We start from the raw sequence: 27,254 nt of genomic DNA on the forward strand, positions 1-27,254 counted from the left end.
ATATTTTATTGAAAAGCAAAACTGACAAAATCTTTGTGCTATGTGAATCGAGAAAAGATTTTCAGATAAAGTGGTTGTTATCGCATGCACATTTTGCTAACAGACACAGATGCACCGGTTGAAGTCCTTTGTCCTTTCAGGCTGATGGGAAGATGGGAATGGAAGAGTAAGTGAGGCCAAGCTAGGCATCCTGGAATCAGGGGACATGCTTGGCCGATAAGTGGGCCCTGTTTCAATGAGCCCCCAATTCTAAAGTAGATCGTTTTTTACCTGCCCCAGTAAAGTTAAGGATTTGAGGACATGTTGGTAGCCTAAAAGGCAAAATATCAAAGTAGTTCTTTAGACCGACACATTCAAAGTAGTTTTATCTTGGCCTTTGCAGAAATGTACTTGAAAATATTTATCACAATAGAAACGTCATGAAAACTGCAATGGGCCCCCAACCCTGGTGCCTAAGTCCAACGTTCAAGACAAAACCAATGAAGTGTAATGAACACACCCCTGCCATGCGGCTATCCGCCTATTCCAGCAGCACTGGTTACGGTAGAGCCATGAAATAGTTGCAGACTAATTAGCAACAAGTTCTTTATTAGTTGGGCTAGAAATTCTGGCCAATAATCTTTCAAAATTCCATGTAATCTTCAGGAATGCAAGAGCATGAAACAATGGAGTGGGCATGCAATTGTGTACTAAGTCAACTCAATGTTCAATTAAAGAAAGGACTGACAGTGCAGATTGAAAACCGATTCTGTGGTACTATTGGAATATTCTGGTGCGGTAGGTAAGGGGCGTTTACTCTACGCTCTCTGTAACTCTAAAAGGGACTATCAGATATCGCCATGAGAAAAGCCGACATTAAAAAAAAAGACTTTTTACCTTTCTTCTTTGAACAAGTGGAAGAGAAGTCTTTTTCTTCCACCTTTACTGACGGTCTGTTACACTTCATCCGACAGAAGAATGAACGCCTAGCTCCAGAACACAGTCGTGATGGTCCAGGTGCAATATCGGTTTTAACCGGCAATCCAGCTAGGAAGAAAAACAATATTTAGCTTAATCTGGTAACTGTAGTACCTTAACCTATGTGATTATACAGACTTCATGTGCAATTCGTTTTGTAGTTTGCTAAAAATAAGTGTCAATGTAATCACATACATTAAATTGCAAGTGCATCATTTGCTGCCCACTTTAAATGTTTGTATCTTATTAGCACTGAGGACATGGACCATTTTGAATTTGAGTGTCCTACATTGTATTAGTCAAACTACACGTCTATCCTTTTATTTTTGTTGATGGGATGTGTGCTCTCAACAGGGATCAATAATATCAAAAACAAAATTATCGACACCAGAGCGCTTCGGCCCTTTACAACAAGATGCGCTCTTCCACCACGGTCTCTTAGTGATTGATATTTAGGCCTTCCACAGGACAAGAGTTCATTGTGTGTGCATCTTGATCAAATCACTCAAACCCCTGGGCTACTTCATCAAATCTATATAAATATTGAAAAGTAAAAATCAGGAGATTCAGCTTCAGTGGTTTATCTCACCATATTGCTGTTCGCAGGCTTTTTTTTTTTTTACAAACATTTATTTACTTATGAAGGGAGCACAGTTTTTTCCTTTATTGCGGCATTGTATATTTTCCTATTGCAGTCTACAAAGGAACATTTAAATATGTTTCTATGACTTATGGGACTGAGATTTCTGTCAATACATCTTAAATCATGATCCCGTTATAACATTTTCAAAATCAAGTTATTTTTATTTTTCCTTCCTTTCTTAGAACCATGGCAGCCTCCTACATCTCAGAGCATCAGTCTTGCAGTGCTGCCTGGATAACAAAATATGCATCATAACTCATCTATTCCTTTCATTCACACGTTTAAAAAAAAGTGATCGAACAATATTGGACAAAACCTAATCATTGTTACGACCCCGGACATTTCGCCCTCGACTTTTTTTTCGCATATGCCGTTTAAACTATGCATACTTCTTCTTGTCAAATGTGTTGCTCTATTAGCTAATGGAGTAATTTTATTCTTGAGATTCAACTGTTATAAATATGCTTTGCATTTACTGCGTTTAATAATTTGAGCTGCCTTCATTGATTAATGTCTGCCTCCAACTCAACAGTCCGTTGGGGCAACCAGACGGGGACTCCCTGTTCACTGTCCTCAGAGAGGCACATCTTCACCTCACTGATGAGGCCCAACAAGGCTGAAACACGTGTATGGGGTTGCTGTCGGTACACTTGTTCAGAGAGGAATTGCCATAGCATTTCGGTGCTGGACTGCCCATGTGGGCGGGACAAAGACCGATATGCAAATGGATATTTCCCATCTGTGAAAGGTACAGTGAGCAAAAAGCGTGTGCTGCAAACTCATCTCAGAGCAGGTTATCATGCCATGTTCTTTCTGGAGAGGAGGGCCTGCTACATTTTTTGAAATGGGTCTGGTTTATGTTTACATCCTTTTTGTACCTTTTTGTACCCTCTCTGCATATTACTGCTGTAAAGCCCCTAACTGTATTTCTCCAGCATTGGTATCTTTCATAGATTCACATGCTTGAATATTCCCCGTCGTCAGACTGGGAATCCTCGGTGATAAATTAAATAATAATTACATTTTTTTTATTTTTTTTTAATTATATACATACACTGCTACCTAGCAGTGCATGTACATAGCCCATTATAGCCTATGAGCCACTACATTGTGTAGCCCCTCCACCTCACTTTGGTCCTTTCTAGCCCCAGCCAATGAGGTGGCAGGGGTTAAGCTCCGCCCCCGGCAGCCATCTTCAGATTTTGAACCGTAGAGATTACAGTATGATGGATGCCGAGCATAGGAGCAGCCTCTCAGGGGAGGCGGGCGGGCGCATTTGTGAATCTATGAAAGATACCAATGCTGGAGAAATACAGTTACAGGTAAGTAACAAAGACTTCTCCAGCATTGGATCTTTCATAGATTCAGATGCTTGAATAGAATACCAAGCAGTTAAAACATGCCATCATTATAAACAGATATGCATAAATACAGAAAAAACACATTTCTGATCAAACCTTTACCATGCAGCAACACAACGGTTACATACTTCGGGAAAGGTGGGAAAGGAGGCCGGTCCTACCTTATACAAAGAGATGGCGGAGTACTGCCTGTCCAACTGCAGTTTCTTTGTTGGTATCTTCATTCAGGCAGTAGTGTTTCGCGAAGGTATGCAGGGTGCTCCACGTGGCAGCTCTGCATATGTCCTTCAAAGCCACCCCTGCGTGGAATGCTGTTGACGCCGCCCTTCCTCTGGTGGAGTGCGCAGACGGCGGTCTAGCTAAAGGGTCGCCTTTCAAAAGATGGCAGTGGCTGATGCAGGACGATACCCAGCGTGCCAGACTTTGTTTAGATATATGTTGGCCCTTGGTACGGCCAGAGAAGGAAATGAATAGCCGGTTTGAGGAGCGGAACTCCTTGGTTCTTTGCAAGTAAAACTTCAACACCCTAGAAACGTCCAGAGAGTGTAATGTCCTTTCCGCTTCCGAAGCGTGATTCTGGAAGAAGGTTGGTAAAACAATGCGCTCAGTGAACGACATCTCCGAAAGTACCTTGGGGAGGAACTTCGGGTGAGGCCTTAAGATGACACGGTCCTTCTGGAACAAGGTAAACGGGGGTTCCGAAGACAAAGCTTGCAACTCACTGATCCTTCTGGCCGATGTGATGGCTACCAGGAAGGATGTCTTCCAAGACAAGAATTTCATATCGCATCTATGAATGGGCTCGAAAGGAGGTTGCATGAGGGCTGTTAAGACGGTGTTGAGGCTCCAGTCCGGAACCGGTGTAGGTGTAGGCGGATAAGTACGCATCAGTCATTTCAAGAAGATCTTGATCGCTGGTAAGGAGAGTAAGGCTTGCGTCTCCACGGTTACTGTGTAGGCCGCTATGGCTGACAGATGGACTTTGATAGATGACAGTGAGAGCCCTGATTTAGCCAGGTGCAACAAGTAAGGCAGGATCTGATCAACCGAGGCCGTGAGGGGATCGATCGCAGAGGTCTCGCACCATTTGGAAAACCTGGTCCATTTCCTGGTGTAGGTGAGTTGTGTGGACGGGGCTCTAGCGGCCCTGATGATATCCCAGCATTCTGATGGTAACTTTAGGTGCATCAGTTTACGCTGTTCAGGAACCATGCTGTGAGAGACAGGCTCCTCGGGTCGTGGTGGAGGACCTTGTGGTTCTGTTGCGTCAGTAGATATTGATGTGACTTGAGACGAATCGGGGTTTTGCAGGATAGATGTCTCAGAGTCGGGTACCAGACTTGCCGTGCCCAATCGGGTGCAATAAGAATCAAGGAACAATCCTGTTCTTTCACCCTGCGAAGTACCCTCGAAATGAGGGGAATGGGTGGGAAGGCGTAGAGAAGCTTCCCCGACCAATCCACTGAGAACGCGTCTCCCAGCGATTGGTGCTCGGGGTATCTTGAAGCAAATCTCTTGCATTTTTTGTTGTTCCTGGTGGCAAAAAGGTCGATCTGCGGATGGCCCCATAAGGCAAATATCCGTTGGATTTCTCTGTTGTCCAACTCCCACTCGTGTGACGCTGTGTATTCTCTGCTTAATCTGTCCGCTAGGACATTGTCCACTCCTGGAAGGTGCTCTGCCCTGATCTGTATCCCGTAGCGCAAGGCCCATGCCCATAGTTGTTGGGCTTCTTGCGACAGAATCTGAGACCTCGTGCCTCCCTGCTTGTTTGTATAGTGCATGGAGGTCGTGTTGTCTGTCTGGACTGTAAGGACTTGACCAGCTATAACCGGTAGGAAGGCTTTCAGCGCCAACCTTACGGCCCTGAGCTCCAACACGTTGATGTGGAGCTGAGACTCTTGTGCCGACCAAGATCCCTTGGTCTGGAGGTCCGCGAGATGAGCGCCCCAGCCTGATAAGGAAGCGTCTGTCCGCAGCAGGAGGGTCGATGTCGGTGCTTGAAACGGCATTCCCTGCAGAAGATTCCTCGGAGCATTCCACCATCGAAGGGCCTTGTGCAACGTCGATGGGATCTGGACAATGTCTTCCCAGCATCCGAAAGCTTGTTTCCATTGGTGGTCCAGAGCTTCCTGAACTGGCCTCATGCGAAGCCTGCAGTTCGGTATGAGGAATATGCATGATGACATCATGCCCAATAGGGATTTGTAAGAGCGTACGGATGTTGTCTCTTTCTGAAGGAAGCTCGAAGTAGAGCGTAGAATCGCTGCTATCCTCTCTGTGGATGGTCTCACTCTGGGAATGCTGGTGTCGAGTTCGGCTCCCAGGAAGAGAGCAGCCTTGCTGGGAACGAGGCAGGACTTCGTCTGGTTGATGGAGAAACCTAACTCTTTTAGGAGGTTGACCGTCCTCGACACTGCCGAACGAGCTTTTGCAGCTGAACTTGCCTTTATCAGCCAATCGTCCAGGTATGGAAAAAACGTCCATTCCTGCTCTCCTGAGACTTGCCGCTACCGGTGCCAGGCATTTCGTGAAAACTCTTGGCGCCGATTTTAGCCCGAACGGGAGCACTTGAAACTGAAAGTGGAGCCCTCCCACTGTGAACCTGAGGAACTGCCTGTGTGCTGGATGGATCGGAATGTGGAAGTATGCATCCTCCAAGTCTAAAGTGGCCAAGAAGTCGTGCTTGTTTAACCAAGGTAGCACCCCTTGTAGAGCTACCATCTTGAAAGTTATGCGCTTGATGGACTTGTTGAGCGCCCTCAGGTCCAAGATGGGTCTCCATTGACCGTTTTTCTTTCTGACGAGGAAGAATCGGGAGTAAAAACCTTTTCCCCTCTGAGAATAAGGTACTGGTTCTACTGCTGCCTTCTGGAGCAGTTTTTTCACTTCGGACATGACCTGTATTAGCATATGCACTCTGCGGGAAGTTGGAGGCAGGGAAGGAGGTTGGTCCAGAAATTCCAAGGTGTGACCCTTTCGGATCACCTGTAACACCCATTTGTCCGATGTAATTGACCGCCAGCGCTGGAAAAACTGGCTCACCCTTCCCCCCACCGGGGTGTGGCGAAGGGGGGCGGGAAATTGGCCGTCAGTTTTGCTTGCCTTGCGACTTCCCTTGGGCGGAGCCACGTCTGCCTCTATGGGCGTATCTGTTGGAAGACTGATATTTATTGTCTTGGTACGCGCCGCCTTGTGCTTTCTGACCATAGGAGGAACGACCGTATCCTCTAAACTTGGAGGATGAAACCCTAAAGGAACGAAAAGACCGATGGTCCTTACTTTTGTCCTTCAAAGAACTGATGGCTCTGGCTGTGTCAGTGTCTGCCTTGATTGCCTTCAAATGGTCGTCTATCTTTTTTCCAAAGAGATCTTGGCCGTCAAACGGCATGTCTAGTATCTGCGCCTGAACTTCAGGTCTAAAGTTAGTAGCCTTCATCCAGGCCTGCCTTCTGAGCACTGTGCCGTGCGCCATCTGCCTGAAGCCTGATTCGGCCACATCAACTGCTGCGTCGATCATGTGATCCGATGTTGCTTCACCATCCGCGATTATGGATTTTGCCTCCTCCTGGAGCTCCGGTGGTAATTGTTTCGCCAAGTTAGACATGCGGAGCCAAAGCTCGCGATCGAATCGTGCGGTCATGGCCAGTGCATTGCCCGCTCTGATAGTAAGTGATGCAGAAGATGATACTTTCCTGCCCATGGCTTCCAGTTTACGTCCGTCCTTATCCGGTGGTACCGACAACGGTGAGGAGGGGTTGGCGAGTTTCTTTCTGGCCGCCACTGTAATGACTGAGTCCGGTTTCGTATGACCCCTTAAACAAAGCGGTGCCGAATCCGGAGCTTTATATTTCTTTTCTGGCCTGGACACCAAAGCCGGAGTCGATAAGGGCGTAGATAGGATCTTGGATCCGGAATCCCAGATGGTATCGAGGAGGGGAATTGTGGTCACTGTCCTCCTTCGTTTGTCTCTGTGCTCATAGAGCACTGATTGCCTTTCCTCCGAAGAAACCTGAATTTTAAACAGCTCTGCGGCTTTACCAATAATGGTGTGGAAAGAGACGAGATCATCCGGCGGTGAGGCCTTGCCCGGCGAGTCTCTCCTCCTGGGTTTCTCGACGACGTAGTCATCCCAATCACTGACTGCGTCTGGCTCCTGAGTTATTTCTCCTTCTGGTTCCGAAAATTCTCTAAAAGGATCCTCCTGCCAGTCTGATACCGATATCGTGGACGGTACCATCGTAGGGTCCACGTCCGGAGATCGCGGTCTGTGCGATGACTGTGGTGACGGGACTCTTGTAGGTGAAGCACTGTGGGTGCTGCTCCTCGATCTTCGAGCAGGTGATCTCATCCGTTTTTGCGGTCTACTCCTGTGAGGAGAGCAACCAGATGTGCCTGGAATCGGAGATGACTCTCTAGGAATAATTCCTGCTTCTAAGGGATTAATCGGGATTTGCTTCTCCCTTTGCCGTTTGTAAAATTCTTCTACAATCCTCTGCACGGATAACATGAGTATCGGGTCATGAGGATATTCGGATTCTCCCGTGGACGGGTGCCAAGGAGGGCTGTATTGTTTCGGTAAGGACTCTTCCACCACTTCCGCATCAGAGAATTCTTCCTGAAGAATTACATCCGGAAGTTCTGCCATGTGCCCCAAAGGTGAAAATTGCTGTACCAGTGGTTCAGTCTCAGTATTCTTCTCAATGATATTGCTTTCAATGACAGGAGTTTCAAATGTGGACGGCAGTAATTCCTCCGTAACTGCCGAAATTTGTGGTGCCTCTGAAGGTGTTATGGACGATGCTATCTTCGTCGACGACTGAGATTTTCCCGTCGACGAGGGCTTCGCTGCCGACTGAGATTTTCCCGTCGACGAGGGCTTCGCCGACGACTGACATTTTCCCGTCGACGAGGGCTTCGTTGACGAATGTGGAGTATGTTGCGTGGACGACTGCGTCATGGATGAATGCTTCGTGGACGAGTGGTGTTTCTTGCTCGTCGACGATTGCTTCGTGGTCGACATGTCCGATGACGATGATTTAATTGTTGACGATGTCTTAAGCGTCGTCGTCGTCGATGATGGTTTCGTCGACGGTATGGCCGATGACGGGCCTTTACCTTTCCCTTCATTCGTGGACGGTTGACCCGCCGACGACTGCCCCCCCCCCATTTTTTGCAAACTCCTCCTTACCTCTGGAGGCAGATTTTGCTGACTTTTTCTGGCTTGGTAAGTCAACTGGAGGCAGAAAGGGTATCAATTCCAGCTTCCTCTTTTTGGACTTGGGAGAGGAACTCCTTTCCACTGAAGAGGCCCTTCTCTTTGAAGTTTGTCTCTCAGATGGAGTGCTGGATTGGACAGGAGCTGTTCTGACAGACTCTTCGTCCGAAGATTGATCCCTGGATTCCAGGTATGAAAGGAGTCTTCTATGCCTGTCATGAAGGGTCTTGGTGGAAAAGGTTCTACAAATCTCGCATTTTTTAATGTCATGCGGGTACAGACAATAAATGCAATGCTCGTGGCGGTCTTTGAAGTAAACCAATTTCTTCTTGCACCTCGTGCAGTCCCTGAACAGGGAAGGCTTCCTGACAGCCTGAGGTGCCTCCATTTCTGAAGAGAAGTTTTAGTCGACGATTTTGAGAGGAAAACAACAAGTTTTTGTCTCCGAAGTTAATTGGAAAGAAGGCCCCTAAGAAGGGGAACAAGATGGAATATATTTTACAAATATATACCACACAAAAGTAGAAAGAATTTGAAAAAGCTCAGAGAGCTTGAGGATTCCCTGTGTCTGAAAGACTGCGGTGAAAAATCTGAAGATGGCTGCCTGGGGCGGAGCTTAACCCCTGCCACCTCATTGGCTGGGGCTAGAAAGGACCAAAGTGAGGTGGAGGGGCTACACAATGTAGTGGCTCATAGGCTATAATGGGCTATGTACATGCACTGCTAGGTAGCAGTGTATGTATATAATAAAAAAATAAAAAAAAATAAAATTTTTTAATTATTATTATTTAATTTATCACCGAGGATTCCCAGTCTGACGACGGGGAATATTCAAGCATCTGAATCTATGAAAGATCCAATGCTGGAGAAGCACTCCTACCCTATTAACTAGTCCCTTTTCCTCACAACCCCTGCCATTTATATTCCCCTACCCACCTACCCATATTTTTCTATGAGTTTTTTCGGCTGACATTTTTCAGCAAAAAGCTCCACGAAAAAAACTTGGCAATGTAACAACGTCGTACCCCCTGAAACCATTGTAACGTATCAAACTGACTTGAAATCAGAATTTTACCAACTCGCACACCCTATCAATCGCCAATGCAATCGCCACCAACTCAGCCGTACAAATAGACACATCATTCGTCAGACGCCCCACTTTATACTCCCCAGTGCTTTCCAAATAATACGCCATACCCACTCTCCCAGACACAGGATCTTTCGAACCATCCGTGAACACCTTACATCCTTCCTTCCCTGCCACATACGCCTGACCCAAAGCCTTGATCTCACCCCGCAAACCCCGCTTCTTCGACACCACACTCGCCAACTCTAAACACACCTTCGGAGACCCCATCATCCACATCGGCCATCTCACCAAATCCGTACCCGTCACAGCCAACAACTCGCCTACACCCCACTACACCCCCTTCTCCCACATATGAAACCCCAAAGTGCCCCCCTTCCTCCTCCACCGGTCCCTATAGTAGTCAAACCTCCAATTGTACTTCAAACATTCACGCACCGGATGAGCCACACTCTTCGCACTACACTTCACCCACCACCTCATATTTAAAGCATCCCTCCTCATCCCCAACGGCATCTCCCCCACAAGCACCTGCACCGCATTCACTGGAGAGGACCTCATCACACCCGAACACACCCTCAATGCCCTCGCCTGCACCCTATCCAACCGCAACTTCTGACTCGCTGTGAAACTCACTGCCACCTGACATCCAAAATCCATCACACTCAAAATCATGCGGAACTGATGCCGCAGGGAGAGTGGGGGGGAGGCAGCACACTTCTGTGTGTGCCACCGAGTAGTTAAGTGCGTTGGGGGGAGCGGGTAGGGGGATGCAGGACACAGTTATCTATGTGATCACTGTGCCGCACCGTAATGGAGGTAATCATTTTCGTAGTCGGCATTACGGGTGACGCAGTGATCACATAGATCCGGAAAAATGACCATGTACAGATAGGTAGCTTTCAAACCCCTTTAAAATAGTTTTAGGGGAGTCAAAAGTTCCACATATGAAGAAACGGACAAACAGCCTCATTAAAAGTTTGGTGGTATTTTGGCAGTAATACCACAGAGATACCACCAAATGGTATTACCATTACCACCACTTGGTCTGGAAATATTACCACTGGCAGCATTACCACCGGATTACACGTGGTGGTAGGCAGTTTTAGTGCTCCTTAATTGGAGTCCACAGGACTCCATGTGGATTTCAGCGGTCTTACCACCAGCAGTAATACCACTGACTTGGCCGTTTTGGGCAGTAAAGTGGAGAAATTACAGCCGGCATTCTGCTGGAGGCATTTCCTCTGCCTTGCCGCCAAACCTGTAGTTCAGCAGTGTGGTAATGCGGTAGTAATGCAGTGGTAACTTTGTTGCCACTGCATGACCACCATTTTTTACCACACCTCTGAACTCTTAATGAGGCCCATGGTCTGTAGGCAGAACCGCGGTTATGGAGAAACGCCAGGTAAGCAAGTTCTACCCACATGTGCGGAGAGGAAAGCAACATACCCAGGATATTCCAGAAAAGACCCTCTCGAAAAGCTGTAGTTCAAGTTTCGAGATCCACAAGCCCCAGGAAGAAGAGAAGCAAAGCAGGACTTTGCCCAATTTGTTTGGGACACCTGCCCTTTCAGATTCCCTACTTACTATTCCAGCGCTCACTGCCTTCCTTGGTTGTTGTAGGTGTTATCTTCCCTGAGTGGATTCCTGCCACTGTCACTCCTACGCAGACCTACTCCTCTTTTGAATGTCTTGTCTCCCCTCGCAGGATTCTCAAACTTAGGTGGCCCTGACCTATTACGCATTACTCTCTGCTCTGCACTGTGGTAAACTAGTGCCCTCCACTCACTTCCTGTCTGCATACTCGTGTCATCCGCCTCCCCTCCTTCTCCATGGTGCTCTCTATCTCGCCTATCTACTCTAACTGCTTCTCTATTGACTATCCTGCTCTCCTCACTAAATCTGGTAGGAAAAAGTTTAAAAAGGACATCCTGGTCTCCAACCCAGGCCTCCCTATCGCTGACACCTACACGAGCGCCTGCTCCAGGGAAACTCTTACTGACATTCTCTTTTTCGTGCCTTCACCTGACCTATGGACCCCTCACATGGTCGCTGTGCTCTCTCCTTTCTCCTCCTCTCCCATTAATGGTGGCACCCGTTGGGATGTCCTCTTGGCCCCTTTCCACTCCTCTAAGGCCATCATTAATGTCTATGCTAACGGGACCGTCTTGGTCCAAGGCCCGCAGGCCAACCTTCACCTCTTTGATAGACGCTTCCCACGCCTCATCAACTTCCTCTCCGCTCCCGCTGTCCCCCCTCCTCTGTCCTCGGCTACCTTGCCTCTCCCCTCCCTCCCTGCCCCTTCTCTTGCTCCCTCTTCAACTCCTTCTCTAACACCTCCGCAGGGCGCACCTCTGATCTGTACCCCTCCCCGGAAGTTTTTCAAGGGTGGCAACCTTCTCCACATTGCCACTCTAAATTCTCGCTCTGCCATCAAGCACTCCTCTGATATCTGTCGCCTTCTTGAGGAACTGGACCTCGACGTCCTCGGTCTCACTGAGACATGGTTCACTGCCAGCTCTGCCACCAGCTTCGACACACTCCTACCTGACGGCTACAAGATCCTCTCCATGCCTAGGCCAAACCGCTCAGGGGGTGGTGTTGCCCTTATCTTCCCTGAGTGGATTCCTGCCACTGTCACTCCTACGCAGACCTACTCCTCTTTTGAATGTCTTGTCTGCCGACTCTCTCTCTCTCCTAGCCATTCCCTTACCGTGGCTACTATCTATCGGCCACCTGGTCAAATTTCATCCTTCCTCTCTGAGTGGGCTGACCTCTCCTCCTCACTCCTGTCCTCAACCACCCAACTCCTCTTTCTCGGTGACTTCAACATCCACCTCGATGCCTCCTGTCCCCCCACTGGTCTCTTTCGCGAACTCTGCAACTCTCTCTCACTCTCTATCCTCCCGTCTGGGCCTACTCACTCTGCAGGGCACACTCTTGATGCTCTGATCTCTTCTGACCTTCCCCTCTCCCTCCCTCTCTCCACTCCTCTCTCCTGGAGTGATCACTTTCTCCTATCCTCCCACCTCTCCCTCCCTACCCCACAGGCAAAGCCACCCTCGTCATTGCCACCCACCTTCTCGGTCATCCGACCCATGAAGCGCGTGTCAGTTGAGGCTTTCGCTGCTACCTTCTCGCCCCCTCCTCCCCCCTCGGCTGACTCCCACCCTGACACAGCCCTCTCCATCCTCTATTCCTCTATATCTGATACTCTCGATATCCTTGCCCCCGTCATGAGAATCCGCCTGAAGCCCAAAGCCAAATGTAACTCCTGGTATGACTCGGATCTCGTCACCCTAAAACGCAAGTGCAGGGTGGCAGAGAGGAAATGGCGTGCTTCATGCTCATCCTCTGACAAACTGGCCTGCCGCCTGCTCCAAAGGCAATACCGGCTCTCCGTTCTCACCAAGAAGAGAGCCCTTATCCAAGCCCGCATCTCTGAGGCATCTAACAACTCGGCCGAACTCTTTAAAATCTGCAAGGAGCTGGCCAACCCTGCTGCAGTCTCTACCTCTCCTGTCCCCTCCCAGGCCCTCTGCACCGCACTGGCCTCGCACTTCATCTCAAAAACTCAGGACATCCTGTCCTCGCTCTCCTCCTCTCTCCTCCCTCCCTCTCTTCCCGGCTCTTCCTCTTGCTCTCTTGCAGCCTCCCCTCCGCCCTCCTTCTCTGCTTTTCCACCTTTTTCTGCTGATGAGGTTTCCAGACAAGTCCGATCTATGAAAGCCTCGTCTAAACAGGTTCACCCCTGTTCCTCCAAAACCATCAAGGACCACATCGACTCCCTGGCTCCTGCCTTGGCTGCCTTTTGCAACCACTCATTCGCCTCTGGAGTCTTCCCATCCCCCCTCAAGCACTCCCTTGTGCACCCCCTCCTCAAGAAACCCTCCTCCGACCCCTCCTGCCCGGCCAACTATCGCCCAATCTCCATCACTCCCTTCCTGGGCAAGCTCCTGGAGAAACTGGCCATCTCCCAGCTTAACCTCCATGCTGAATCTGTTGGTAATCTTCATGACCATCAATCCGGCTTCAGAGCGGCCCGAAGCACGGAAACTGCTCTCCTGAACATCCGTGAGGACCTGCTCCTGAACCTCGATTCCAACACTCCCTGTGTTCTCATTCTGCTCGATCTCTCCTCTGCCTTTGACACTGTCAACCATGCCATCCTGCTCAACCGTCTCCGTGATAACCTGGGTATCACTGGTCAGGCTCTGGCATGGCTGTCCTCTTTCCTTTCCGGTCGACCCTCCCAGGTCCAAATGGGCTCCTTCCTCTCTGACATCTTTTTCTCCACCTGTGGTGTCCCCCAGGGATCCAACCTCTCTCCCTGGCTTTTCAACCAGTATCTGGCACTCCTTGCCCACCGCATCGCCGCTCTCTGCCCCTACTTCCAGTGCTATGCGGACGATACCCAGCTCATTTTCAGGCTACCCTCGGCCTCCTCCTCTCCTTCCCTCATCTCCGACTGTCTGTCTGCTATCCAGGAATGGTGTGCCGCCAATGACCTCTGCCTTAACGCCAGTAAGACTGAGATTCTACTCATCGGCACACCCACTCCCTCCTTCCCTGCAGCTCTCTGGCCGGCCTCCCTTGGCCCCCTTCCTGCCCCTACCTGCAAGGCTAAAAACCTTGGGGTCATCTTCGACTCCACACTCTCCTTCTCTCCTCATATATCTGACGTCTCTAAGAAGTCACACTACCAGCTGCACCTCCTCAGAGGTATTCTTCCCTTCCTCTCCTTCCCCCAGAAGCTCACTGTCTCCCGAGCCCTGGTTCTCTCAAGGCTGGACTACTGTAACAGCCTCTATCTTAATCTGCCTGCCTCCACTCTCCGCCCTCTGCAACTTATCCAGAACAGAACTGCGAGACTTGTCCTTGGCCTCAAGCCCAGGGACCGTATCTCTCCAGGACTGAAATCTCTTCACTGGCTCCCAGTGGCTGCGAGGATTAAGTTCAAAACCCTCTGCATTGTCCACAAGGCCTTCTGGGGCCTGGGGCCTAAATACCTTCAACTCTCTCTTCCTAAATATCTTCCTTCACGAGCCCTTCGCTCATCCTTCTCCAACTCCCTCATGGTCAGCCGCTTCTCGAAGCAACGAGCTGGGGGTAGATCTCTCTCCGCAGCAGGGGCCTCCCTCTGGAACAGCCTTCCTGCCTCCCTGAAACTTGAGGAGAACCATCTCCGGTTCCGGAAGCACCTCAAAACCTTCCTCTTCGCTTCTGCCTTCTCTCTCCCTCTCCCCTGCTAAACCTGCTTAACTCCCCACTGAATTCTGCACTAAACCTGCGTCTGAGCCACTCTCAGCGACCTCGGTCCAGGTCCCAGCCACTCTCCACTTGCACTGCCTCCCTGGCTCCCCCTGCACTGTGGGACTGTCACTGCATCCCTACAGCCCCCTTCCCAGCACTTGCTCTGCACTTACCTCGCACTTGCCACCAGCTGGCCCTTTTATTTATTATTTATTATTTATTTATTTTTACGCTACTTACCTTGTACCGCACTTCCCCCCCACCTCCTCCCCCTGCACTTTCTCCTTTTCCCCTTACCTCTGCACTTGCGCGATCTGAATGACACCTGGCCTAGTAGGATCGTTTGTCTGTCTTCCCCTTGTTTCCCTCCCTCCCTGCCTCGTCGCGCCTTGAAACACTTGTGTATAGGCGCGTTACAAATATCATATCATATCATATCATATCATTTATCATTTGGATGCTTCATTCCCTCTCCTCGGGAGACCCCCCAGCACTTTCTGCTGGACCTCTGGACCTTTTTTCTTTCTATCCTGAATGAGGGGGGAGCCCTTTTTTCCCCCTGATTCATTCCTACTTTCTCCGACTTTTGGAATTTTCTTCTCTGTGTTTTAACTTTCTTATGGAGTCTGCTTTCCTCCATATCTCTTTAAAGGCATCTGTTTTTCACTTTTGCAGCCCACAGCACCCTAAGTGGAGTATTGCTGGGGACCCCTTGGGTTCTTCTTTGAGATTCTTTTACTATCCTTAAGTAGAACAAGTTACTTTCTTACCTGGTAACGTTCTTTCGATGGGATGGTCCGACGACGTATTCCATATCTATGACAGGTAATCACCACAGCTGTGCTGCTTCGGAAACTTTTTTCGGCGTCTGCGTCCTGCATCGATGACGTCGATGCGCCGTCGCCGAGGACCTCGTCCGACGTCATCCGATGTGATAAGTAGGACGCACGACGCCCGTAGCCTCAGTTGTAGTTTTTTCCCCCAGAACGTGTGACATTAGTCTACTGCCAGTCAGACACAAAGCCTTGCGTAACGTAAGCTGCAATCGCATAAGAAATTCTGCAGCGGGGAAGGTAGGGAGGGAGCAATATGGAATACGTCGTCGGACCATCCCATCGAAAGAACGTTACCGGGTAAGAAAGTAACTTGTTCTTCGAGGGGATTGGGTCCTCCGACGTATTCCATATCTATGACAGACTCCCAAAGCAGTACTAGAGCAAGGAGGAGGGAAAGAATTTAGAATTAAAATTTAGAATTGCCAAACAAATAGAAGAGCAAAGGACCGCCTTGCCAAAGGCCAGATCCTGTCCTCGGATGGAATTGAGGGAATAGTGACGTACAAATGTATGTACTGAAGCCCAGGTGGTTGCATCACAGATGTTGCGAATAGGAACACCCCTCTGCAGGGCAGTAGATGCATCCATACCCCTGGTAGAATGGGCCCGCAAGCCAGCCGGCGGGTCCTTACCCGCCAAGCGGTAACACTCCGAGATGGCCAAAATAATCCAGCGAGACAAAGTCTGTTTCGTCACAGCTTGTCCCAAACGCTTTCCAGCGTAACCAATAAAGAGTTGATCGTCCACTCTGACCCGGGACATGCGTGAAACATAAAAGCTTAAAGCTCTCCTAGGATCAAGCCTATGGAGCCTCTCTTCTTCCTTACCAGGATGCGGAGGAGGATAGAATGCCGGAAGAACAACCTTCTGGGCCAAAAGAAATTCCGAAACCACCTTCGGAAGAAAAGAAGGACGAACTCTAAGGACAACCCTGTCCTTGTGAAATACAGTGAAGGGTGGCTTAACTGAAAGTGCCTGTAACTCACTCACTCTGCGAGCGGAAGTAACCGCAACTAAAAACACAGTTTTCAGAATTAACAGCCTCAAAGGGCAAGAATGTAAAGGCTCAAACGGAGCACCCATAAGAAACTTAAGAACAAGGTTTAAATCCCAACCGGGCACCAGGAAAGGTGACGGAGGGAACAACATTAGTGAGCCCTTTCAGAAACTGTGAAATTAAAGGGATTTTAAAGTAGGAACACTCTTCAGACGAGCGCTTAAAGATGGTCAGCGCCGCCAGGTAACCTTTAATGGTACCCACTTGCAAGCCCCTGCGGGCCAAAGAAAGTAAAAAGGACAGAACCATGGGGATGTCACATGCAAAAGGATCCACATTCTGAACTCTGCACCAGTCGCAGAACTTACGCCAACGGAAACGGTACAGAGACTTTGTTGCTGGCCGTCGGGCCGAGAGCAACACCTCCATCACGTCTTCAGGGAGGTCCCAATCCTTATACCTCAACCTTTCAGAAGCCAAGCGTGAAGGTTGAGGGATCTGACCTCTGGATGGAGAACCTGACCCCCCTCCCGCTTGAGCAGATCGTCTTGGTAGGGAAGACGACGTGGAGGGCAGATGGACAAGTCGAGAAGGTCCGGGTACCATGTCCTCCGAGCCCACGCCGGAGCAATGAGGATCATCCAGGAACCGAACTTCCGTAACCTCCGCAGCACTTGCGGGATGACGGGGACTGGAGGAAACACGTACAGCAGCTGGAATGACCACTCCACCACGAACGCGTCTCCTAAGGCTCCTTTTGGCGGAAATTCCCGCGAGCAGAACCTCTCGCACTTCCGGTTGACACTGGAGGCGAAGAGATCCACTTGAGGGGTCCCCCAAAGGGCAAAGATCTCCAGGAGAATCTCCTGAGCCAACTCCCACTCGTGAGAGATCGTGCTCTGCCTGCTCAGAGCGTCCGCCGTCACGTTTTCGTCTCCGGCCAGATGAACTGCCGAGATCGAAACTTCCTGCTGGATGGCCCAGAACTCGAGCTGCATCGCCTCCCTGCACAGAGGAAGTGACCCTGCCCCCCCCCCTTTTTGTTAAGGTAGTGCATGGCCACTGTGTTGTCCGTCAGGATCAGGACATTCTTTCCTCGCACAGTCGGCAGAAAAGCCTTCAGGGCTAGCCTGACGGCCCTCAGCTCCAACAGATTGATATGGAGCCTGGACTCCGACGGAGACCAACGACCTCTGACTGTCAGCTCGTTGGCATGAGCTCTCCATCCCGTGAGGGATGCATCCATCACGATCGTCACCTCCGGCCAGGGAAGCCAAAATGGAGCCCCTTTCATCAAGTTGCCTTCGACGGCCCACCACAGAAGGTCCTGGGGGACCGAGGGCGGCACCTGAACCGGGTCCGACATCCTGCCGGAGGACTGCGACGATTGCATCTTGAGTGCCCACTGCAAAGATCACATCCGCAGGTGAGCCTCTGGCACCAGAAGAATGCAGGATGCCATGAGGCTAAGCAACCTCAAGAACTCGAACGCTGGGAGCGTCTGGGCATGCTGAAACTTGTGCACCATCTGCTGAATGTGACGAGCCCTCACCTTGGGAGGAAAACACTGCCCCAGGGAACTGTCGAGCACTGCTCCGATGTACTGGAGCCGCTGTGTTGGCGTCAAATGGGACTTCTTTAAATTGAGGGAGAAGCCCAGGCTGTGAAGGGAGTGGCAGGTGACGGACAGATGATCCAGGACTTGCTCGGGAGAGCTCCCCCTGATCAACCAATCGTCCAGGTAGGGGTAGACGTGAATCCCCCCTTGTCTGAGATGCGCTGCCACCACCACCATGAGCTTGGTGAAAACCCTCGGGCGGAGGTCAATCCGAACGGCAGGACCCGAAACTGAAAGTGCAAGTCGCCAACCGCGAACCTCAGGTACTTCTTGTGCTTGGGATGGATCGGCACGTGGAAGTAAGCATCCTTGAGGTCGAGAGACACCAACCAGTCCTGAAGCTGAAGGGCCTGGAGGACTTGAGAGAGAGTAACCATCTTGAACTTGTCCTTCCTGAGGAGTTTGTTCAAACCGCGCAAGTCCATGAGGGTCTCAATCCCCCGTCTTTCTTCGAAATCAAAAAATAAGGGGAATACCATCCCTTGTTCCTCTCCGCTACAGGCACCAGTTCTATGGCGCCTTTCTCCAGCAGGGCTTGAATTTCCTGCGCAAGGAGCGGATCCGGACTCTGCAAAGAAAGGTTCGCCGGTGGATTGTCGTGAGGCCTCTGCCGAAAGGGAAGACAGTAGCCGTGGGTTATGATCTCCAGAACCCACAATCTGAAGTAATGGCACTCCACTCTACAAGATGCTGCGCCAGCCTTCCCCCAACCGGTGAACCATGGGACATGGCCTCATGACTGAGTGGTAGCGGCTGCGGCGTTACCTGAGGGCAAAGAGGCAACTGCAAGAGCGGCCTTGGCACCACGGGTACCCTGTCGTCCACCTCTGGTACCCCTGCATTGGCCTCTTTGACTGCCAGCTCCTCTCGCTTTACTGAAGGACGAGTAATAGCGAAAGGAACCACCCCTCCATTGCTGTCCCCTAGGACGAAAAGGCGGAGGTTGGCGAACTGCAGCGCCCAACGACTTCGCTGCAGCTTTGGAGGTCTGCAACCTATCAAGGCTCTCGTCAGCTTTGCTGCCAAAAAGGTGTTCACCGTCAAAGGGCATGTTGAGGAGCCGGGACTGCACATCAGGAGCAAACCCCGACTTCCGCAACCACGCAAACCTGCGTATCACGGTGCTCGCCGCCATGGACCTGCCGACGCATTCAGCCATGTCCAAACCCGACTGAACGGACTCACACATGGCATCCTTACCATCCTGGACCATAGCAAGGAAACCATCCCGTTCGTCCCTTTCGGGAATATGTTCAGCCGCTAACACAACACAGTTCCACAGAGTGTGTGTGAAACGAGACAAGGCACAAATGGAGTTGGCCGCCTGAAGCGCCATACCACCTGAAGAAAACACTTTCTTCGCCCAGCCATCAAAACGTTTGTCGTCCCTATCAGGTGGGATGGTAGGGTACGACGCCTGCTGTGCCGGGGCCGTGGCCGCCTGCACCACCAAACTCTCCGGAGTGGGGTGCCTGGTCAAGTAGCAGGGGTCGCTACTGGCTGGACAGTATTTTCGCGACAAGGACCTGCCCACCGCCGGGAGACTCTCCGGAGCAGTCCAAGCCGCCGCCACCCTTCTCTGAAGAGGCATATGAAACGGCAGTACCAGGTCAGTTGGGGGACCAACATCAAGGATGTCCATGAGATCATCCTGCACAAACTCCCCTGGGGGAGCAGACCATCCCCAAGTACTCGGAGACCCTAGCCATAAGGCGCTGGTACGAGGAATCGGCATGAGAGCCAGGCTCAGGCCTACAAAACTCTACCTCCGGAGAGGTGTCCAGTCCACTGGCATCATGCAATGACTGCCTCAAATCGTCAAATTGGCTATGGCCCGAGACCATCTCATCTGGAACCTGACTAGGAACCAGGCCATCAGAATCCTCATCCACCTCCGAAATATATTCCAGGTGGGGAAAAGAAGGCACCCGAGAGTGCTTGCTCTTAACCAGAGCCTTCCTAGGGGGTTCCCCTGTGCCACGGGGTACCTCCAACACCCCGGCCTCGAACGGCGTCGAGTGAATCGGCGCCGGCGTCGAGAGAACAGGTATCGCGCCGAGAGGATCGGCGTAGAGTAAATCGGCGTCGACGTCAGATGCAGCGTCGCCAGCATCGAAGGCGTCGACACAGTCCTCGAAGCCGGAGCTCCGAGCATGTCCTTCGACGACCTGAGCGTCGACGGCTTCGACGACTTCCTCGGAGCCTCGAGAAAGCCTGTCGACGCCCTCGACGCCTCAGGCGTCGATGTCTTCCTCGAAGACATCACAGGTGCACACGGTGTCGAACACGTCGAGGACCGGGACCTGGAACGGGTACGTCGAGAACGAGTCCCCTTGTCCGAACGGGACCTCTCCCGTGACTCGTGCCGACCACTCTTGCGAGCGGTGTCTCTCGACCTCTCACGACCGACCCCACTCCGGGGCGCGGACAGCTTAGTACCCTGCGACTCGAGAATCGCCAGCATTTTCTTCCCGAAGGAAGCCCATTCCTCCGGCGTCGCACGGCTGGTGGGGTAAGCGACGTGCCGGGCAGAGTCCTCAGAAGAGGACCTGGAAGACGACCGCTGTCAGCGCTTCCGAGAATGCCTCGAAGAGGCCGAGGAGTGGCGAGACCGACTCCTAGAAGGAGACCCACAAGACTTCCGACGACAACGCGGAGAGTCACCTCTCGAATCATCTGTCAAAAGCCCCGCAGACTTCGACTTCCGGGGCTTGGACACCCGACCTACCGACAACTTCTTACATTCCCATAAGGCTTTGGACGTGAGCGACTGGCAGTCGATACAGTCATTCGTGTCGTGGGCCTCCCCGAGGCACCAGAGGCAGGCGTTGTGCGAGTCCGTCACCGACATCTTGGACCCACACTCCCCGCACTTCTTGAAGCCCGGACACGGGGTCGAAGACGAAGTAGAAGACATCTTCACACGAAGGATTTTCTCACAAAAACGAACAGGTTCGAAGAACCGAGAAGAACAGAACTCCAAAGAGTCGAGGCGTAACCGAGATTCACGAAGCAACACTTTCGTGGAAAAAACAGAACTGAGGCTACGGGCGCCGTGCGTCCTACTTATTACATCGGATGACATCTGACGTCGGAGGAGGTCCTTGGCGACGGCGCATCGATGTCATTGATGCAGGACGCAGACGGCGAAAAAGTTTCCGAAGCAGCACAGCTGTGGTGACTACCTGTCATAGATATGGAATACGTCGGAGGATCCAATCCCCTCGAAACTACTGTTCTTATGGATAGAGGGATACATTGTATCCTTCCTAAAACAATATACTGTGAGAGATTGGCACACCCCACCCTATGTGGAGTGCTAAGGACATACCTAGTATCCCCCTTTCTCTCTGCTTCTGTAACTTTTTGGTCACAGACAACCTTCTAGTTATGGCTGGTGGCAGTGGATGTGTTCTACCGACTATGGTGCTATTTTTAATAGCAGACTGGGCTCCCAGTCTCGGGTTTGAACAATAGGGTCACGTATGTCCTAACATGGTCGCTCCCTTCTTTTTTCGCCATTTTTAGTGTGGTTGTTCTTTGTTGGCTCTTCTTCTACCATTCTGGGAGGGGGAGGTCTGTGTGTGTTTTGCCTTTGACAGGAACAGTTGGTTGTCCCTGCCTATGCTCTAGTGTGTTTGGGCAGGCAGGAAGTAGGGGAGGCGTTTCTCACTCTCCTCCCCTTTGTCTGCTAGAGTGCCGGAATAGAACCAGTTCCCACTGGCGGGCTGGCTGTCCTGATTGGACCACCAACCAGCTCCCTCTGTAATATGCTGAGAGAGATTGCAGACGAGTGTATGGGAAAACTAAATAAAAAGTGAGGTTCCTGAGATGAAAGGCAAGTCGACCACTGGAAACTGAAATAACCGAAGATGATAACGACCAGAGACGGCTGCAGACCCTTTGCATCACTTTGAAGCGACCACTGCTGTGCTGACCCCCGCTTTCTACCGGCCAGAGGAGCTCCGAAGAGGACGACTCCATCCCTTTGGCTAGTGGGACCAACCAGCCCTGAGGCGAACTACAAACTGAGCCATCTCCCGAGGTGCTGTGCCCTTCCAGAGCTGCAGACCTTGAATACCAGGAGACCTCTGACCCATTTGCAGTGCATCGTCTTTACAAAGCTGAATCTGCCCAAGTGTTTGTTGAGCTCCAGGCACTGGCCTAACAGTGCCCCCCGAAGTGCGGGGGGCCCCGCTAGCACATGTCCTGGGAGGGGCCCCCACTTGGAAGAAAAAAAAATGAAAAGATTTTTTTCAAAATCTTTTTTTAAAAATATTTCTTTTTCAAATCACTTTGCCTTCATAAAGAAATAATGTCTTTATGAAGACAGAGGGACTACAAAAAGAAACGTTCTTTTTGAAGTCCGAGGGCTTTCCCATACCCCATGACATGGAAGACCCCAGGCTGGAGGCCTCCATGTCATGGGATGGGGGAGCCCTATGACTTAAAAAAAAAATAGAAGTCACTCTGCCTTCATAAAGAAATGATTTCGGTTATGGTTCGGTCCTTAACAGAAATAATTAATTTATGAAGTAAGAGTGATTTCAAAAAGAAACAATCAGCCTCATTACAAGTTTGGCGGTAGTCGTTGCCGGTAAAACCGGCAGGCTGCTGCCAAACCTGCAAATTTTTCTGGCACCCGCGAATGGGCAATTACCAGGTCATTATGGCCCTGCCGGACCCAGCAATTGCCCATTCACCGGCGCTGTAAAAAATGCTCCCCATTCCCATTTGATCCCCATTGGGTTCAATGGGAATAGGGAGCTTTGGTGTCCAGTCATAATTTCGAATTAAAAATTTCGAAAGACAAAAAAGTCGAATCAAAAATGTTGAAAAGAAATATGTCGAATTATTATTATCTTTTTTTTTTCGATATTTTTTTTTGGCTCCAGTTTATATAAAAAATAATAGGTAGGCGGAGGCCACCAGGGGGCGCAGGCAACATGGCCGCCTGAGCTAAGAGCTCCGTACCCAGCCCCGGGTAATCGTTGGCAGCGAAGAAGAGTGGGGGCCCCACCTTCCTCGAGACCCCCCCACGAGATTGTGGGAACCCTCGGCCACCAACTGGGTCCAACTCCGACCCTCGTCCGTCAAGGCATCGCCGAGTTACGCCGCTCGAGAGATCAGCCGGCCCCTCCCCCCACACCCTGGAGCGGAGCTTGACTGTGGGCAGCGCAGGCCGCACCAAACCCGGAGGAGGAGGGACCCGACGCGGAGAGTGCGGAGGCCGAAGCGGAAACCCGAGGTGGGACCTGCGGCCAAGCGAGGACACAACCTGAAGCCCGGACCGGCAGTGTGGCGCGTCGGCCCGGCGCGAAAGGTGAGGCCGCCCTCGGTGCACCCGCGGGTCCAGAGGGGCTCCAGCCTCCGTGCCTGAGGACGCACGGGGCTCGGCGTGGGACAGCGACCCCAAACGCCCCTACGTACACGGGAGGCCGTGAGAGAGGCAGGCACCGCTCTGGTGCCACGCAGGACACCACCTCTCGGAGGACGAACGGGGCCCGAAGCGGGTCCGTGGCGGCCCTAGCCCCCACTGCATCAGTGAATCCCGGGGGGCCGACGCAGGAGCGCGCCCCCCCCAGTCTTGGGACAAGCGGGGCTTGAGGTGGGACTGCAGCGGCCCCCAATACATCAACGGACCGGGGGGCTGACGCTGGAGCGCGCCCCCCCCCCCCACCGCCCTCTCTCTCGCCCCGGCTTTGGCTCTCCCCCCCCCCCCTCTGATGATAGAGAGAGTGCAGAAAAGGGAGGTGAACCCAGATTGACTGTCAAGGTGGAACCCGGGGAGGTGAGACCTCCGAAAAAGAGGCAGATACACGGAGAAGTATCAGGAACCACGGACTATTGGGGGGAGGTTAATCAGACCCACCCCACCAGAACGCAGTAAGCACATTGTGGGAAGAGAGGGCACCGGAGGCACACCAGAGGACCCCACCGACACCGGACCCCCATTTTCTCTACTAGGCCACATTCCACACACGAAAACTTCGGCGTGGCTACCCCCGCCGCCCGAGATCGTCGTCGGGGGAACATTCGCCCACCAGGCACCTGCCCGTCCCGCCTCCGGGGTGGCCAACTACATATTGCATCCTCCCATGACCAAAACTGTGGGCTGGATAGGTCACACCAACCACAGCCCACCGGAGTGCTCTTCCCATGAGCTGGAGGGAGAGCCTCGCCAAATACCAATTTGTGCCTTCTGAGGGCGAGATGGCGGCGGGGTGCGCCTCTACCCCTCCCCCCGACCTGGGGGCTATACAGAACAATATCCAGATAATCCTAGAGGAGATTCGCGGGATGAGAACAGACATGGGGGCCAAATTGGCGGATCTTACCACCAAAGTCACCACCCTCGAGGATCGGATGGAGGGGGTCGAAAACAATCAGCTCTCCACGGCGCTTCTTGAGACCCAAATGGAGGTCAGATTCCTGGATATGCAACGGCGGGAGGAAGAACTTCGGTTTAAAGTAGACGATATGGAAAATAGAGAAAGGAGGAACAACCTACGCATTTTTGGGCTGGCGGAATCTGAGGGCGAGACTACACAAGGTCTGGAGGGCAAAGTGTTGGACATTATAAGGATTGCCCTGGGTGAGGAAGCTGGAGGCGAGATCAAATTTGATAGGGTTCATCGGGCGGGCGGAGGGGGCAGGGGCCCGCGCTCGGTGCTGGCTAGATTACATCATTACAGGGACAAAGCCAAGATCCTAGAGAAAGCGAAGAATTTAGGCAACATCCAATACGGGGACTCTAGGGTGTCCATATTTCAAGACCTTTCAGCCCTCACCCTACTAATGAGGAAGAAATGTGGCACCCTCACAAGATGGCTACAGGGGAAGGGGGTCAGATACCGCTGGGGCCACCCCTTTAGTTTATCGTTTGAATGGCAGGGAGAGAAGTACCATCTGATCTCGGAGGAAGACATCCAGAGGGCCACAGATGACCTACTTGGCGACATCCCTGCTCCCTCTGGAGGTAGAGTGGGCGGCACCCAGGACCTCCCTAGGGGCCCGGTCGGCCCGGGAAAGCTCAGCGGCAAGTCCAAGGTCAAGGGTACTCGTAAATTCCAGAAAACAAGACACCCATCAACGGCTTCCGAGGACCACCCGAACTCATGACTATAGCACTCTCTCGGGGGTTGAGGATCGCTATGGAGGTTCCTGTGTTCTAGGCTCTGGCAGAGCCGGAAATTGAGGCCTGGCCTCACGGGCCAGGGTTGAGCGCCACACCGGCGTGAGTTTTAGCCCGCCAGGTTGAGGGGCGGGAAGCAGTTTGATGCAATGTTAATGGTTTTGTTGTGGTTTTCCCGGTATGGGGCTGAGTTTAAACTTTGAGGTGGGTGTGGGGGCCGGGGGGCTCTTTGGCTCCCGCGCTGACTACCCCCACCGAGGTAATGGTTGGGGTCGATATAGATGGAAAAACAAGAGTTGGGGATCCCTAATATAAGCAATACCCGGGGCTGGGGTAAGAGTCCTTGGTGGTTCGTTGACCAACCCCGACACCAGTTGGGGGGCGTGGACGGACGCCTTACAATGAAAGGGAAAAGGGAAGGGGGGGAGGGGGTGAAAGGGGAGGATTGGGTGGGGGAGGGGGGGAGCGGAACATTGGGGAAGGGAGGGGGGAATAGCCGAATTGAACTAGGGCTCGCAATGCGGAAACAGACTATAGGGAAACACTGCGACACAGGACAAACAGAGGGGGCATCCCCATACGACAATGGTTGAGGGCAAGATAGGCACACTTAATGTCAAGGGCCTTAACTCCCAGAACAAGAGATCCCTGACGAGTAACATGTTTCGCAAACAACTAATGGTACTCTTCCTCCAAGAAACTCACTATAGACAGGGCAAAGAATCACCCATAAGGGGAAGGGACATTGGATCTAACTATTGGGCATCCCACAGAAGCTCCAAGAAGGAGGGGGTAGGGATCCTCCTGAATAAAACATTCCATCTCTCCAATATTGTAACCAAGAGGGGCTTTGGGGGACGGTTCCTGGCAATCAAGGGCACTCATGAGGGCGAACGTATCACTCTGGCCACCCTCTATGCACCCAATTCTGGCCAGATCAGGTTCCTAACCCAAGTTATGGGGGTAATTGATGAGTGGGCGGAGGGGGCCATGATCCTCGGGGGCGATTTCAATCTGGTAGCGGACCCCAAACTAGACTGGTGGACGGCCCGAGGGGTTGATCCCAAGGCGACATCCAAGGATAATATCTCATTCCAGGCTCTCCTGAAGGAACACTATTGGGAAGACGTTTGGCGGGCGGCACACCCAGAACCGGGAGGTTATACGTTTTTCTCCCCTCCACACTACACATACACCAGAATTGACCTGCTCCTGACCTCTAAGGAAGGAGGCGGGGTGGCCACGGATCCACGAGTCGAGGCGATAACCTGGTCCGATCACGAGCTCCTAGTGGCGAGCTGGTTTCTCCCCATCTCCCCCCGATCAACCCACTGGAGGTGCAATGATGTGCTTCTCAGAGACCCAGTCTTTAGGGACTTCCTGAGAGGCGAAATGGGGGCATACTTTGAAACAAATGATAATGGGGAAACAGATTTGCCAACGGTGTGGGAGGCAGCAAAGGCTACCTTTCGCGGCCTCCTCATAGTGGAGGGAGCCAGACGTAAATGGGAAAGGGGGCTCATCGAAGCCAGGATACGGGCGGACCTTGGAAGCTTGCGGGGGAGGCTCAACCAGGGACGGACGGACAGGGAATCCATCCTAGTGGAAATGAGCGAGAAACGTCAGGCCCTACACACGGTTCTCATAGGGGAGGTGGTTAAGAAGTTGAGATACACACGACAGAGGTACTATGAGAGGGGAGACAGGGTGGGAACGCTGCTAGCTCGCAAAGCCAGGGGATGTCGACTGGAGAGAAGGGTTGGCCCCATCAGAGGCCGGGAGGGCTCCATGCTTAATACTAAGGCAGAGGTTGCGGGCTCCTTCGCAGATTATTATAAGGTACTATACACAAAACAGGGAGGAACATCAATAGAGGAGATGCGGGCTTACTTGGAGGAAAACCCCCCGCCCCGCTTGACGGAGGCGGAACTACAGGAACTAGAGTCGGACATAACGGTCGACGAGGTGGAGGCAGCCATCAAGAGGCTGAGAGTGGGCAAGGCACCGGGGGAAGATGGCTACACAGCCGATTTTTACAAACAGTTCTCACCTTCGCTGGTGGAGCCCCTAGCCAAGCTCTTTAACCAGATCCGAAACAAGGAGACGCTCCCACCCTCCTTTCTTCGGGCCCTCATTACGGTTATCCCGA

At 51.8% G+C, this 27,254-nt stretch overlaps 1 protein-coding gene across 13 annotated transcripts in view; it reads right to left on the reverse strand.

Moving 5' to 3' along the window:
* The window catches only part of BMAL1 (basic helix-loop-helix ARNT like 1), a 989,350-nt gene that overhangs the window by 416,015 nt on the left and 546,081 nt on the right, over positions 1–27,254 (reverse strand). For all 13 annotated transcript variants that reach the window (XM_069623618.1, XM_069623617.1, XM_069623625.1 and 10 more), the window contains one exon: positions 877–1,026. In XM_069623618.1, the coding sequence (XP_069479719.1) occupies positions 877–1,026 (150 nt within the window). The remainder of the gene's footprint in view (positions 1–876; positions 1,027–27,254) is intronic.

This window comes from Ambystoma mexicanum, chromosome 11, assembly GCF_040938575.1.
Source record: "Ambystoma mexicanum isolate Mex_15411 chromosome 11, UKY_AmexF1_1, whole genome shotgun sequence".
Lineage (NCBI taxonomy): Eukaryota > Metazoa > Chordata > Amphibia > Caudata > Ambystomatidae > Ambystoma > Ambystoma mexicanum.